The sequence below is a fragment of the Empidonax traillii genome, unplaced genomic scaffold (genome assembly GCF_003031625.1).
Source record: "Empidonax traillii isolate 1590-97213 ecotype Southwest subspecies unplaced genomic scaffold, ASM303162v1 scaffold374:size1477467, whole genome shotgun sequence".
In the NCBI taxonomy this organism is placed as follows: domain Eukaryota; kingdom Metazoa; phylum Chordata; class Aves; order Passeriformes; family Tyrannidae; genus Empidonax; species Empidonax traillii.
The window spans coordinates 1,003,861-1,021,008 of record NW_020955567.1 but is presented as its reverse complement, the minus strand read 5'-3'; the positions used below and the strand labels follow the sequence as shown (position 1 = coordinate 1,021,008).

General features: G+C 37.8%; 1 protein-coding gene across 1 annotated transcript in view; it reads right to left on the bottom strand.

Annotated features, from left to right (window-relative positions):
- The window catches only part of NELL2 (neural EGFL like 2), a 144,333-nt gene that overhangs the window by 55,743 nt on the left and 71,442 nt on the right, over positions 1-17,148 (bottom strand). Inside the window, exon 13 of the mRNA XM_027892909.1 lies at positions 8,972-9,097. Within this exon, the coding sequence (XP_027748710.1) occupies positions 8,972-9,097 (126 nt within the window). The remainder of the gene's footprint in view (positions 1-8,971; positions 9,098-17,148) is intronic.

The following is a 17,148-nucleotide window of genomic DNA, read 5'->3' as shown; positions in this document are numbered from 1 at the left end:
ATAAAGATGGATTTTACCTTCAGCATCCTCACAAGAAATTCAACAAAACTTTTTCTCAAATATCCCTGCCATTAAACATCACTTCTGCTGCACAGTATAGGAAAAAAATAGATTTTCCCACTGTTTATGTACCAAACAATTGATGGATTTACAAGTCAAAAATAAACCAATGAAATCTGAACAGGAGCCCACAGGCAGATGCACTTTTATGAACTTGAGTTTCTAGATGCCAAGAGGAATCATTCATCCAAAGTGTGTCAGAGTACTACGTTAACAAAAACCCCCATGTGACAGGGAGTTTATTCCCACTCAAAAACAAATGCAGCTTGCAAGAACCAGAGGATAACAACTGAGCAGCCAGCAAAACTCCTGATAATCGGGGGATCTGAATCATAACCAATATGATCTGTTCTTTCAACAAAATTGCAGGTCCCTGTTACCAGCATTTCAGATCCATCCAGATACCAGAGTGACGGTTCCCAAAGTGGAGGCATCTATGCTTTGGGGATAAGAATGGGCTGCACTTGCAATGAAAAGACGGTGCCCATGTTTCCTCATAAGCATCCTCAGAAGACTTACATTGTAAACAAATCATTAACAAAGGAAAAGAAGGCAAGACCCACACTTTGGCTACACAGTATACCATAAACCCCCAGATACTAGTTTATTACCTGGCTTATAGGATAATGAAAACTGGGTACTGGCATATATATAGCAGAATTCTTTTCAGATGCACACAACTAATACAAAGACTTTCAATAATGGAGAGAGAAGACGAGAAGGGAAGAGGAGCCTTTAAAGGTAACTTCAATTTATACTGAGGACTATCACTGTATTTTAAACATTGCATGTCCAAAAGCAGTGAAGGAAGTTTGGCAGTTCTGAAGGAAGAGAGTCTCCCACTCTCTGAAGAACATCATTAGCCCATCATCTCCTGACCAAGGGCAAGAAATGAGAAAGAGGTATTCCAGAGATTTTTCTTTAAAATCTTTTTCATATACAGACACATATAAATACACACTCAGAAACCCCAACATGTATCAGTGCTTAGCAAAATACCAAAACAACAGGTATTTTCCTTAAGTGGGGACATCACCAGTGGCATTAGCTAAAATCCAAGCAGATATGTAGGTTTTGTATAAGCCACAGCTATCTTCAAGAATGAACCCATAGGAGCGTTTAGTAACAACACAGTTTTGATTGCTATGGGCAAAACAAAAGTAAAATAAATCCCAGTGATCTGACATTAATGACTGCATATGAAAGAAAGGCCAAAAGATAGACAAAACAGTATCAGATGCAGGATTGCTGATTAGACTAAGTGTGACAATCTGTTCTCTATACATTATGTCGAGGTGAATTTTTTCAGACATTGCACAGTATCAATGAGCAAAAGAGCTAAGAATATGAGTCAGATGTGAAAAACTAATGCCAAAGGTACTGGCTACACACTGCAGGCCAATACTTTCCCCTACATTTTCCCCTTACTATTGAAACTCCCAAGTAATTATTAATTAGTATTATTGTTATCATAATTCCTACTTTTTGCACAGTCATCACCATTATGCAGTAAAATGTGTAGTTTTCTTCTTAAATATTTTCCATATGTCAAGTCAATCTCCCCAGACTCTGAATTATTTTAATGTTGGAATCCCTTCCAATTTGCAATAGATTTGTGATTTGATTTAATTTGATTTGCAAAATATACAGAGCTGTCAGTATTCCCAAGAATTAACATTTCAAGTGTCACTCAGCTTGCTCCCACCATGCTTCTTGGTAATTTATGTGGAAACAATTATTAAGACTTTGGTTTACTGTGAGAGGCCGTTGCAGAAAAAAAATTAAATGATGCTGAAAGCATTGACACCATATTCAGAAAAATGTTGTTAGTAAAATCTCTGAGACTCACAAAAACTTAGACAGGCTGGGTGGTGGAAGAGGAAGGTCTAGCAAGGTCCAGCTGGATACATCTAGTTAAAGTCTGGTGAATTCAACACATTCTTCATTGCTTTGAGTAGCTCCTTCTATATGTCCAAGACAAAAAGACTGAAGACCAGAGCCATGGGCTTTGAGAAACCTGACCTAGTGGAAGGTGTCCCTGTCTATGGCAGTGGGGTTGGAATTACATGGTCTTTAAGTACCCTCCCAACCCAAACCATTCTATGATTCTAAAGAAGTACTTCACCTCTTCTATCTAGTACGACTCTAGAGACCAAACTCTCCAAATGCTCCAAACACAGTCATGATATGTTATATGAAAATCCCTCACAATTTTTTTTTTAGAAATCAGAAAACAAATGAAGGAGCACGAATGTGATGCTACCAGGTTGTAATGCACAATAATGGCCTCACAGACTTAGAATCTCCACCTCGTTTTCCAAACACTTTAGCTTCTCAGTTATTGTTTCCTAAAAGCAAGCAGTAGGAAAAAATCAGCATGGCTTGGTTTATGTGAAAATGAAAAGGAAAAAAAAAAAATCTGGAATGGATTTTGCAAAAATCCATCTTTTTGAGAAAAGATTACACTGCCTGCACATACTTAAAACACAAGAAAGTGCCCCGCTCCACATGTGGCAGTGGTCACACACTGCTCAGCACTGCTACAAGGATGGACATGGCTGCTCATGTGGCCAGACAATGCTTGGAAGAAGTAGGCCATGGTTTGCAATGTGCCTGGTATGCTTTTAATAATTAATCAGTTAAAAATTCACATGTATTTCCTGCTGAAGTACATTGTAACTGTAAAATTTCACTGGTGGCATGGTACAAAGTTGTAGAGTTATCACTTTTCTCAAAAAAAAAAGCCAAAAAACCTCCAGAAAACCCCACAAAACACAAACAGGAAAAAGACTCCAGAAACATGTAATACATAATTTAGTAAACGTCAGATTACAGCTCGTGCAAACATTAATTCAAAGATTCTGGTTTATATACTAACACTCCTTATGTCCTTCTTACATTCAGTTATTTATCATTTTACCCAGACCACAAATACAGGAACAGTCAACCAAATATACCGTCCTCGGGTACTTATGAAGAGCCGCAATGCCTGCCCTCTAGCACCACTGGAATGGTGAAACATGAGACAGCGCCTGGAGAGGACATTCTCTGGGAGGGTAACATCAGCTGTGTTACCTCCTCCTACCTCCCCATCATCTCTGGGACTCCCACCCACAGGAGAGGTAGAGCACACCACCAGCACTTCCTTCAGTGCCACTGCCCCCTTTTATGCTGAACTGAAAACAAAAACTAAACCAAAAACAAACAAACAAAACCCCTCCCCCCAAAAAACAACCCCAAAAACAAAGGTGGTCCACGATTTTCCACAGAAACAGAGCCTTAAAAGTCATCTGTGGCACAAAAAATCCATGGCCTCTTCATGCCAGGGTATGCACCTTCCTCTGCCTTAACACAGTCTAGGGAGAGTGCACCAAGTCTCATAGGATCCTCTTTCTCCTGCTCGGTTTTTGTTGGGTTACTTAGATGGGTGAGTGGTCCCCAGGCAGAAAACTGAAGACAAGTGTTGAGACTAAAAACGTTTAACTATCCACTGAGGCTAGTCTGAACTCTTCACTGTTAGAGCCAAGTGTGAAAAAGAGAGAGCTCTCATCTCTCATTTCCTAACCCCTCCCTTTTCTGTTAAAACATAGTAATGAGTGGTAGAGGAAAAGATATGTACTGTGCTGTTCAAACCGTTGTCACCAGCTGTAGATTAAACAGCAGCCCAAAAGACTGGAAGCGATACTGACTTTCCCCTTACTTCCAGAAGGAAAACTTTCATTTTTCCAGCCAAGAAAACAGTTCATGTATTTTTATAACCCCATTCAGAGTTAAGAGGTGAGTGTTATTATTCCAGAAAAATACTGAAGCATTCAGATTTGATCACAGCTAACGGTAACAGTGCAGCATTACTGCTACACATTTAAAACTACCCCAGCAGAGACCATGCCATCTTCTGTCTTCCTTCCCCCAGTGCAACATCATTACATTTCAGATTCTGGGAAGCAAAGCAGAAGGGGAATGAGAAAATACCAATGTAGGATACCAACTCATGGTAGCCCAGGGCAAATTTTTATGCCTTTATTTGGCAGTTTCTGCACCCACTTGGCATATGGATGGAACTTAGGACCCATCTCTCCTTCTCAGAGCTATGATTGATTTCTGAACGTAAAAATCTGTCACGAACAACAGATTTCTGTGTAAATATCATTGTGACTAAATCTAAACCTGAGAATTTTGCTTCCAAGGTGAATACAAATAACAAAATCTGAAATGGATGTCTTCATTACATCCTTTTTTTTGAAAATAAAAATGTAATTCAGATCTATTGTAAAACTTGCAATAAAAACACCTGGACAAATCACACCAGAGCTCTTTAGGAAGCATCTATATGCTGTCTAAATCAGTCTTTTGTGTGCACAGCTCTGATAGAGATGGATAGTACAGATTTCTTTTCAAATGTCTTGCACAGGAGAAAAACTCTTCAATGTCACAGATTTAACATCTCTTTTCTATTTTGATCAATGACTGCTAAATTATATATGTGTTCATAGGATGCAACAATAAGACATGTTATGTTAGTCTTCCAGCAAGTTGTGTGGATGTCACTCATATCATAGCCTACCTAATAAAGTTCAGGAATAATTTTTCAACATCTCCTTTCTGTGCTTCAGCTATCCTGTGCAAACAGTGATATATTAATGACAAGCTACAGATCATTTTCTTCCTCCTTAGTAACATTGCCAAGGATGTGCTACCAGAGTTTCTGATCCAGTTTAAAGTGTCAGCTATTTTATGCACAGCTACAGTTCCATAACTGGATTCGATTACACAGCATTACAAGGAACTGTGACTTGAAATATATTTTAAAAATTTAATGTTTAGTAACACATGGGTCACTTGTTTGCCCTATTCTTGTTATTCCTAAACAGAATTAAAAAAATACCTCCTCTTTAGTTTCATTGATATTTCAGATGGCAAGTTAAACCCAGACCTGCCAATGAGGCAAACAGAAACTTGCCCAGAACTTTAAATTCTGCAGGAGGCAAAAGAGGGTCGAATGACAAAAATTATTGCAAACATTGGCAAAGCGCAAAGTGCATCGGACTCTGTACACAAGTACTAAGAGATTTGGACAGAACTGCATACTATATAACCACACCTGTATAGTCCTGGAGCCCTTGATAGTCCTCATAGTATACTTGCATCTCCAAGGTGCCCCTAAAATACTCAGGATTGCCTTTGCACACAAGAGATGTCTATGTGAGGCTTCTGCAGCACGGCTCTCATGAGTAGTTGGCAAGAGGCACCTCTGTAACACCTTTCTGCAGTAGCTGAAAAGTGATGCTGTAAAAGCTGATGAATCCAGCTATCTTGGAGGAAATAAAAAAGAATAATGCATAATACCCACTCTTTGCATGAATTACATAAAACAGAGACTGCCCAATGGTATGAATGTAAACATATTTTGTATATTTGTGTTTGAATTGGTTTAAAAATACCATTTATTTCACAGATATATTTCATACTTTTCATTTTTTTTGCTAGATGTAAACACAAGGTCTTTTTAAGGACTATGGAATACATCAATTATGCTGTGTAGCTTCTACAATAAAACTGATTATTAGAACAAAAAAATATATAGAAAACAGAAAATTCTGGTAAGGACAGTGCACAGCCTTACTGTCTCAGATATGCCAAGTTAAACAGGGTATTCTTCACAAAATCTTTAAAAAATATGTCCTTAATGTGCAAAGCTCTGCCTCTTTGGTCTATCCTGATTGCTTTTTTCCTTATTGTCCTGCATTGTGGCCAGATAAAAACACTCGGTTTACGCCCTCAACTTCAAGAACTAGCACCTTTATGATAAGAAAATTGAGCTTAACCAAAATAATTCCCTGTTGCAGTAAATAAACCACGAGCCTGTGATGCACAGTGAAGTGTGCTGGACATAGACGAGTTGATATCTCCATTCTCAAAGTGCAAATATTTCTACTTGCTACAATGTAAAAGGTAGATTAAGTTGACGGACTTAAATAGGGCAAATGCAAGGTTGGCTGAAACAGGCTGAGATCCCTAACACACTCTACTGCCTTGGTTCTCTAAAAAAAATATTTGGAAAGTAATTTTCCTTCTCACATCCTAAACCAGTTGTTTAGCTGAATGTCCTTAACACTCCACTGAAATGAAAATTAACCAACCAAAGACAATAAAGGCAATTATAGTGAGTTTTTCTTGCCAACTACTTGCTTTAAAATACCTCATTATGCTGTAAGAGAAAATCATTCTTATGAAACTTTTGCTACATCTAAGAATAACAGTCTGGACTTAACCTGTTGGCCTGTCTGCAGGACAGCAAAGGACTGTCATTAGCATTTTAAACTCCTTCTTATTGTTATTTTGCACTGATTTATTAATATAGACATAGTTCAGCAATGTCTTTGGAACATGATCAGTTTTTCTACTACATAGAGCTTTTCCTGTTTCTCAGAACAGAAAGAGAGGATCCTAAGCAATCTAGTACTTTAAAACTTCCATAAACCCCATGTTAAAGTCACAGCAACATACCCTCCCCACTTGTATTCATTTTAACCTTTAGACTTACATCTGTCCAAATGAGTGCTCATTAAAGTCTACAAAATCAGGAGCTTTAATAGATGGCCAAACCAGCAAAGAGCAAAACTATGCTTAGGAGTAAAAAAACCCAAACTTATAGCAGTCTCATGTACAAGTATATACACTTGTCACTACAGTGCTATAATGTAAATGCTCTCACTTTCACTCATACAGACAAAAGCACATTGACATTTACTGATCTAAGCACATTTAAATGTATACTGTGTTTTCTTCAATTTTTGAGACATAACTAACCTTTCACTTACTAATTGTTTGGTGCAAATGTCATGTAAGAGTGTCATAAGTCTACATACTTCAGTAACTAACTATTGTCTCCCCTAGAGGTGCTAATACTCTTTGTGAAACCAGAAAAAAAACCCAAACAATTATTTTGTGACATGTACAGTTAGGTTGCCGTTTGTTGAAATTCTAACACATAGCAGGGACTGTGCCCTTGTGGTTGTCTAGTGTCCAAAATCCACTGCAATTTAAATCCAGAAAAATTCCAGTTCCCAAATAACAGTGAGTGGCATCGCTCAGACATACAGAAAATCACTGCAGGAGTTGCAGTTCAGCTGGTCTATCACATCTTCAGATTTGAAATCTACAAAACTATTTCATCTACTTTCCTTTCTTCTGCATTAACTTTTCCCAGCTTGGTTGAGGCAAAGGTGGAAAAGAAATCATTTATTACACCACCCATCACACTGATTTCACAGGAAACTATTATTTACAAATGTAGAGCCAAATTCAGTCTGGAATGTGAGATCTATAATGTGTTTCCAGCACATTTCACACAAATTTGACTGTCCAGAGCTCTCGAATGACACTGAATTTCAGAACAGCACATTTCAGCAAATATGAAGAATGCAATGTGTGGAGTCTCAAGAAATACCTTTATTATATTTATAGGAACCGAATGTCCCTGGTAAGCTGTTGGTGATGGTTTACCATTGCAAAGTTCAATCAGAACAGCTAGCTAAGGTAAGTCAAGCAGAAAAAGTATCACAGGGATTTACATAAAATCGGTCCTAAAATAATCCCAATATTCAGTCTTGGTAGGTAGTGAAATAATTTCTTTACTCAGCTGAGTGTGAAAAACATAGGAAAGTGATCAGAAACTTACTAATTGCTTCAGAAAGGACCTGTTGCAAGCAGCCTATAACTTGGTCCTTCAAGAACTGGACTTACTGCAGTAAACCCGTGCTTACCAGCGTATATGAGATGAATGACGAGTATAGACAAGATAGTATGCACAAAAATCGCATGTATGTGGTTTGAAATCCATGTCCCCGAGTGCTGTGCATGTTTGGGCAAGCAAATCATTCCAGTTGTGAAGAAGCTGTTCCTGCACCAAGACATATTAATCGATGCTCAAAAATGCCAAGACACAACAGACAGAACTAAATATATTTGGAAATTAACTTCAAGTTCTGTCTTCACATTCTAAATACACTCATCCATTTATAGCCAGCTACTATAGGATAAGATGAACTTCAAGACAGCTTTAATGAACAAATATATCCTTTTATGGAAAGAGTCAGTGTGTTCCCCTGTGCACACAAAATAGTGGTACTATTTTGTTCACATGCATTTTTGTTCACTGAGAAAACATGCCACAACATCAAATCATATTTTCTTTATCTGTCTAGTGGGAAAAAAAAAACACATTCTCCCAGGAACATTAGGATCAACCTGGCTCTGAAGACTGTTCTAAATTTTCAGTGTTCATTCCATAACCCTAAAATACCTTGTAATGAAAGAAGACTAGAATACAGAAAGTTAGTATGAACCAAACACCCCCCCCAGAGCATCCACTGATGATACAGGCATAAGATCAGCTACGTTGTCCATTGGTTCAAGGCAAGCAGAACTCCTGCCCTTTGATCTCAGGATTCACCTGGGGAACCTGAGCGAGACAGGAAAATTCAAAAGGAGGACACAGTCACTTCTAACATCAAGCAAATTTAACACCATCGAAAGTTTGCAGTGGAGTTGTTATACTCCAAGCTGTACTGGTATGGAACATGGAAACCAAGTAAAACTATTTCAGCTTGTTTATTTTTCCCATCAGTCTCCTCCTCTCTTCTTTTTGATCAGCACCCAACACCATGCAGATCTATGAAACACTCCAGACTGCCTTACAATTTTAGGCAAACAATATGACATATACATAATCTGTAAAATGAAGCAGCTTTTCTACACTGTATTTTTGTAACTATTTTAGTGTCTATTCTGTTTAACATTTCATTTAGATTCTTTGTGAATTGAACAGAGATTAACTTTAGAAGAATTGTATCAGTGCTCTTAAAGACTACCATCTTGTTATTTCCATCCACAAATACACAGCTCTTACCTGTACATGAATAATCATCAATGCGTATATATCCTGTTTTGCAGACACACATAAAGGATCCTGGTGTATTTACACACATGGTATTCTCACGACAGTAGTGCCGTCCTTCAGCACACTCATCAATATCTGTGAACAAGGCAAAGAGGAACATGAGTCAAATTCAGCAGTGTTGTTTGCAATCTCTCTACACCGCTATTCACTTTCATCAGTAGGGGGCTAAAGAGTTACTTAGAATACCAATGCATTTTGGAAAGTTTTTTTGCTTGCTTCTTTTAGAAAAACTGTTTGAAGTGTTCAAACAACAGAAGCACCATGAGCTTTCTGTGAACAGCTGTTAGTGGAGTTACAAAGAAGATTACATTGGCTTACTTCTTTCCTTTTGAAGTGTCTGTGATGTTGTCCCTATGATTTAAATAAGAAGAACAACAACAACAAAACCAAAATAACACCAAACCAGTATGCCAAACAGCAGACCAACTACCTCAGCACTGCAATGCTATCCCTCACTGCACCCTGTATCACTGCAGTTATCAGTACACAAACACACAACTATATGCACACTATATGCCTTTGATCTAACAGGAACTGTTGTTTGGGAAGAAACTGTAAGGAATATGGCAAGATCTGAAATGACACTGGAACTTAGTGTAAGTCTCTCTTAGAACTATAAAGTAACCAATCAGTATTTTTAATATATATAAACTCATATATCTACATCTGTATATGTTTACATACATATGTGTATATAGATACATACACACACCATATCGGAAAGGAACCTGAAAGGATCTCATTTATATAAACACCTGCTCTGACAGAAAAATTTGAAACTTGATAAAATACTTCATGGGGCAGAATACCTCTTACAGTATAAAGTCCTAGAACAAACTCCAGACATAAATCACTGCAGGCATGGACTTCAACACCTAATTGGGTTTGGTACTCTCTTGGGCTGCAAAATTAGATGCATTTTTTGTAACAGGTAAGAAATGGTAAGACAGAGAACGCACTACCAATAACAAAGAAACTTATGCACAGTTTTATTATACTGCAAAGAAGAAAACCTATATTACTTTGGAAGTGCTCAGTAGCATACTGCTCCTGTAATACTAATGATCATTACTGAGACACTCTGTACACCTAGTTATGTCATCATGCAATGTGCCACTGAACCTTGCTACCAAAATAGGCTAAAAATGGATTGTTGGCTTGGAGTGTTTTTTTCCTGCTCATCAGATTTTATTTCCTCCCTGTTTTTAATGATGTTTCAGAGTTGAAAATAAAATCCGTGGATTGAAAAGTCTTTTGTTGCAGAGTCTAATGATAGTTCAAAACAGTAGACTGTATATATAAATTCAAATCAGGGTTGACTTCTTAATGTTGTGCTGCTACATGTCAACAGTGTTAAGTTCTGTACTTTACTTCTGCTTAGGTTGTATGCTTACCAATTCTCTCTCCCAATTCTTCTTATCTTCCCAGTGTCTTTAAATCAATAGCTATTTACCAACTGCACTCATTGCCTGCTCTTTTTTCATCCTTTATTCCTAGAAGATAATTTGCCTTCCAGTACAAAGCAATGTGACACACTGAATACTAGTGATTCTGTAGTAAGTTCCTAATTTCATTCAGTTTTGAAAATAACTTTCTTTTCCCCAGTTTCTCTGCCCACTGGATTCTGCTGGAGAAGTTGGGGACAATTGGCTACAAAGCATGAAGGTGTTCACTGTGAATGCTGAGGGTGGTTAGCCACCCTCATGCTACTTTGCACAAATTCAGTCTCTAAGAATTTTGTGGCTGATAGATATACTTCAGCTGGTTTCCGCTCCTTCCTTTCCCTGAAAGATCTGCAGGTATGGAAGAACCACAGCTCTGTCAAGGTGCTGGTTTGGAATAGGTAATTTTGCAATATTTATATACAAGAAGACATACACAAATAAAAGTGTATTTACAGTGAACACAGTGAGCATACTAAGGCTCTAAACACATTTTGTGATCATCGTCTAAGAACACCAAAAAAAAAAGTGAAAGTATCAGAAGACTATCACAGAAGCAGCTGGTTTTGCGTGGAAAGAGGAATAGGGCACACGAAAGTCCAGTTCACAAAAACAGCCAGCAGGTACAACATATGCCTCAGCCTCTACAACAAATGACGCAACTTGTGTCTCATAATTCCAGTTCACAACTCCATATTAAATTAATGGTGTTGATTTGTATTTAAGTAACAACATCAGTCTTCAAGTAATTAGAGGCCTTATGTTCTCAGCGTCAACAGACTGCTGAGAAGCAAGCTTTGGCACCCTCAGAAAATTCTACTTAAAGATCCAAAGTCTCAAAAGCATTAAATAGAACTTTCTGAAAACTATATTAATGATTGCTTTGGCAGGTAAACAGCCACGGGAGACCCAAAATGCCAACAGTTTTTATTTTGCAGTGAAAAAATTAAAGTCAGAGCTTTTCAAATCTTCTAATTTAGAAGTACTTTAAATAAAAGCTTTCATTTTGCCAACATACTACATATTGCGGTTTTGCAAAGTAATTGCCCTTTTTTTTTTAAACCTTGCTTGTTCAATTGATACCAAAAATAGAAAAAAAAATACAATCCACAATTGATCAGGTTAACTTTGAAGTGTTTCATTTGAAAAAAGATGATTTTTTTTTTTTCAAATGGATTTGCAAATATGTTGCTCACATTTCTTAAATGCTCAGTGGAAATCAAAAGTCTTTCCACCTAGCTCTCTATTGTTGCTACTATCACATAGTTATGTTACATTGGCACATAAAGACCCTCTACACCATGGACATACAGCAGATACGAAGCTGTTCTAACAAACAGTTTGCAACTTTAATACTAAATAAAGATAATTAATACAAAAACGGATGAAGTAATGGTCAAATGACAACTAGTCACACAGAGATTGACCATACTAAAAGCATACTATTCTGTTCTCCTTTTAGCACTCCACATACAAGCTTCATATACATTAGGTTAAGGTATTAGAGATCAAGGAAGACTGGAAGGAGCCCAACATCTGTTCTCTTTCAAGACTACCAAAATAAAAGCCCTTTCATCCTGCTTACTGGTTGAAAACCCTGGTGTGGCCTTTTATTCAGCTGTTGTGGTTTAACTACAGCCAGCAGCCAAGCCCCACACAGCCATTCACTCACTCCCCCAAAAGCAGGATCAGGGCAAGAATTGGAAGAGTGAAAACCAGGAAACTCATGGGTTGCAATCAAAAAAAGTTTAATAAGGAAAGCAAAAGCTGCACACACAAGCAGGAATTCATTCACAAATAAGAAATTCATTCAGCACTTCCCATGGGCAGGCAGGTGATCAGCCATTTCCAGGAGAGCAGGGCCCCATCACATGTAACGGTTACTTGGGAAGACAAACACCCATCACCGGGGAAAGCTAACATCATCACTCCAAACATCCCTTCTTCCTTCCCACCACTGACTTTATATACTGAGCATGATACTATATGGTATGGAATATTCCTTTGGTCAGTTTGGGTCACCTGTCCTGGCTGTGTCTCCTCCCAGCTTCCCATGCACTCCCAGTCTCCTTGCCAGTGTGGCAGTATGAAAAGCAGAAAAGGCCTTGACTCTGTGCAAGCACTGCTCAGCAACAATAAAAACATTGCTATATTATCAGCCTTGTGCTCAGAACAAGTCCAAAACACAGGCCCATACTAGTCACTGTGAAGAAAATTAACTCTAGCCCAGCCAAAACCAGCACATCACCTTTAAATATAAATGTAGAAAAGAAAACCTGATGCATTTCAATATCTAAGAAAGGCTACAGCATTTATCTAATTTCCCCCTGCCAAAAAGCCTAGTTAGCATGTTAATGCACATTCGTGTCTTACTGTTCAGCCAGTAAGATACTGAAGTCAGTTCAATAGGATAAATGCACCATTCCAATGGCTCTACACATACAACAATAAAGGCTTGTGTGCTTCAAGTCTGTGATGTGATACTGAGCCACCAGCTGTGATGTACTGACAACAATGTAGTCATGGAGATCATCAACCTGCTCTGTTCCCAGTGGAACAGATAAAAGGGGCACCTCTGGGAAAACTGGTTAGTGCAGAAGTGTTTGGAATCTGCACTTCAATGATTTATTTATACTTGCAAAAACACCAAAGATGGAAAAACCCCTGCCTTTCTTTATCCCCTCAAGCACTTGAACAAAATTTATGCAAAATACGTAACTGAAGAAATGTTTCCCTGTATTCCTTCCTCCTGCACCCTAATGAGTTTGCTTCCCCAGAGTAAAATTCCCAGTTATGTTTTACAATCCCATTAATAAGAAGAGAACTTGACCTGCAATCTATAAATCATTGTAGGCCAGAGCCTCACACTAACAAACAAAGCCTCTCCTCAGGCCTCCCTATACATTACTGCCTTTATCCATCACAAAAGCCTGCCAGAACAAATGAGTTTGGTACTAAGTCAGTAAATATAGGCTGTTAAGGGAGGAGGATATCTCTAGAACTGAGGATCCTTTATGGAGAGTATCCTGCCTCCAGCTGTCTCCCTTAAAACTCTGTAGTGATCTCCCTGGTTGCACTTACAGAGCTATATGACGGCCAGGGAGATGCTCAAGCAGGATTTTTGCAACAAATAGGTAAACACCTAGGAAGAGAGGGAACAGGAGCATGAAAAGCTTTATTTATAAAAAAATATTTCATTAGTGCATCAAAAATTACCCTGAGCACAAGAGCACAGTAGATTAGAGCTACAATTTCAAAATAAAACAAATAAAATCTCCATGGTATTACATTACTGAAAGATTCTTCCTGTACAGCCTATAAATACCAAGCCCCACATTTACCTGCTCAGCAGATGTTACTCAACAATTAAGTGACTATAAAAGAGGAAAATGAACAATGACAGATCACAGCAATCAACACCATTAAAAAAGTAATGTGGACTTAAAACCTTTAAAACAAACACAGCCTGTCCTTTATCCTGGACAGGATCACAGAGGACAAAAATTCTATCCTTTTACTTTCTCTTAGTCATTCCTCCACTTACACATCCTTCTTTTCTCACCTTTTCCCTTTGACTTCAAGCTTCCCTGCTGTTTTCCTCCCTCAGATAATTTTTACCTGACTAGGTTTACTCCTGTCTGCAGATTTCTCTCACCTATCTCTCCTCCTGTGTTCAACCCATCCCTTCACCACCTCTTACTCTTTAAAAGAAAAAGAATAGACCATAACTTTGAAGCAAGCTCCCACCAGCTTACACATCTGTGAAAGTATCGGGTTTTTTCCTTCCACCATCAAACACACTAACTCATCCTCAAACTCTTCCTTCCCAATTGCTCCAGTGTTTAGTACACTAAAACCTTCCAGCTCATTGCTCTAAAAATAATGCTCTGAATAGGGTCTCCCACTTACCAGACCATATTTCCAAGGTCCTTCTTCAGGGTCCCTTCAGTGTCACCTACAGCCTGGTTTCAATAACTTGTGTGCTTTGGTTTTCATAACACTATTCTCCTATATGTCTCTTCTTGTGCATACCTTTTCTCACTTGCTAAGAGGACAAAATATCTTGGGGCTCTGGCACAGTCCTTACTCCTCCTCCACTAACTACTATTTCTAGGCTCTCCATCACCTGGTAAGCCTATGGTTTAATTACTACTGTTACTCCAGTCAGTCACAAGACCATCACTTCACTTTTGTTTTGCTTTACTCTGTCAAATCCACTGCAGCAGTTTTTCCAACTGACATACAAAGGACGTAAAACATCAACTTCAATCAAAATTGTGTATTTTTTCACAATGTCCCACATTATTTATTTCAGCTTACAGCACCATTATCACTCCTACTCTCTATAGATAGTTTTTGACCTTTTCTTCTCTTTACACCCTGTGTCTTTGGTGTTGCCAACAGCCAGTAAAAAGCCTTGTTTTAACAGCAAAATATCTGCAGAAAAGAGGTAACATACATATGATCTACCTTTGAAACTGGGGATTTTGGTTTTGGAGGTTTTTATTACTTTTATTTATGCCAACATTTCTACAGCTGTGTGTCCTCCCTCAAAGACTAAAACACTAAAACCTAAGAAATCACAATAATATAACTAGCCTTGTGAAGCAACTTTAAAACCATACCTGACATACGGAGTTAAAGCACGCAAAAATAACCTCAAGTATACAAAAAGTCCAAGGAGAAAAAATAAAATAACCTTCCACTATCTGTACCATGCTGCTCCCAGCAAAGAACTTGGGCCACTAAAAACTCACAGTAATAATGCACAGGGAAAGTAAGAAGAATTAGACAGCTACTTGTGCATATAGATTTTTATTGAATTATTAAAAGACCTTTAGAGTATCTGGGTGAGTTGGCTTATTAGTGCTAGCATTGTTGTAATTAAACTAATAAGAGGTTGTTATATCTTGACTAGACTGCTAAAGCTTCAATTAGCCTAAAAATAAATTCTAATTATTGGATCTTCACACTAGGCATGTTCTTTCCTAGCTTATAACTAAACTGCACAGATAACACATATACGCACTGTACACATCTTGGTGATTTTCCCTTCACACTATTTTCAATCTCTGATCTTAGCTCAAGTTCATGATTTCTCTGTCCATCTCCTGTAGCCAGAGTGGGCCATTAGGACAGAAAATATTCTTGAAATAAAAGCAAAGTCACTCAAGGTCTACATTCCTTGACAGACGCTCTATATAGCTTTGAAAGGACACAATACAACATTACAGTGTTTTAGATGTATCACTTCTATCAGTACAAAGAGTTGTTTTTGTTTTAACTTGCCCCAGTTTTTGGAAAGGGAGACAGACTTGAGATAAAACTGTCCTTGTTAAAACATGCAGTAGGAGATATTGTTCAACAGCTACTTGTGAATGTGAGACTCTTGGAAGAAAACAAAGTCTTCATCTCAGTCTCAAAAAACCATCACTGGACTCCATACACATTATATAGTTTTAAAAATATATATCACAGGAAATTTTTGAAAACAAATATTGTCTACCATCATGTAACATTTTACTCGGCAAACTGCATCTTCTTACTGTGTATTTTAATTAATTTATATGGTAGTGTATATATGACAAAAAAAGTAATTATATGCAGTTATCCGTCAGACATGAAAGCATCCCAGGGGACCTTTCCTTAGGCACCAAAGAACTAGTTTAATGCTGTTGCATACTGACAGTAAAAGGGATGTTGTATATGATTTTATTAATTAGAATTAATTAGAACAACTTACTGAGATTCCAGTTCATGGTCTAACCACCTTCAGTGCTGCACTTCATGAGAAATATGTCTTTAAATCTGAATTGCAAAATAATCTTTTTCTGTTTCTATTTTAGTATGACAACTTCTCATAATTTTGAGCTGTAAATGTCAAGAATTTCAAAATACCACTGTTAGTGTTTTTGTTTTCCCCTATTTTGAAAGGGTAATAAGGAGCATTAATAATTTTGTATAGAAACTACAAATATGTATGAGATTCTTCTCAGGAAGAGAGAATTCAGATTGTACTGCGTTGATGTATTTAAAACTCCTTGGAAGACAGAACCTGTAAGCAGTGATAAGGTCCCTGTGGGTGGAGTAGAGTGCATTTGGAGTTTGGGTAGGGTCTAAATCACACAGCACATTTTTGCAAGCTATCCAGTAGATTACTGCCTGTTTTACAGAAAGAAGTGGCGAGCGATGTCAAACTAGTTAGAGTACCATAACAGATACAAACACTGCTATTGCTCTGCATTCTTCATAAAAGAATATTTGGTTTAAATTCAGTTTCTCCAAATGTAAGGCATTTCTGCATCTTTGTCACAGCCCTTGGGGATCCAGCCTCTTTGCATTGTTAAGACTGTGCCACACTTTTAGACTGAGGTTTTAAAAGTTGCAAAAGAAACCCAACCAGATGGCAGTGGGAACTTTTCAGCACAGTGAAAGCACCTAATTATTTCAATAGTCACCTCCCAGCTACTGGGGAAAACCGGACCAATGAGGAAACTAAGGCTTTAGTTTCTTTTCTCTTTTCCTTGGAGGTTGCAGATTTAATTAATTAATATGGAAATTTTAACCTTAATTTCTCATTTAAAACCAAAATGAATCATTTGTTTTTATTGCTAGTGGAAAAGGGCTGCCCTCAGTACAGTAAAGCCTCTCCTTACCAGGAACAAGTAGCAAAATGAGTTTAAA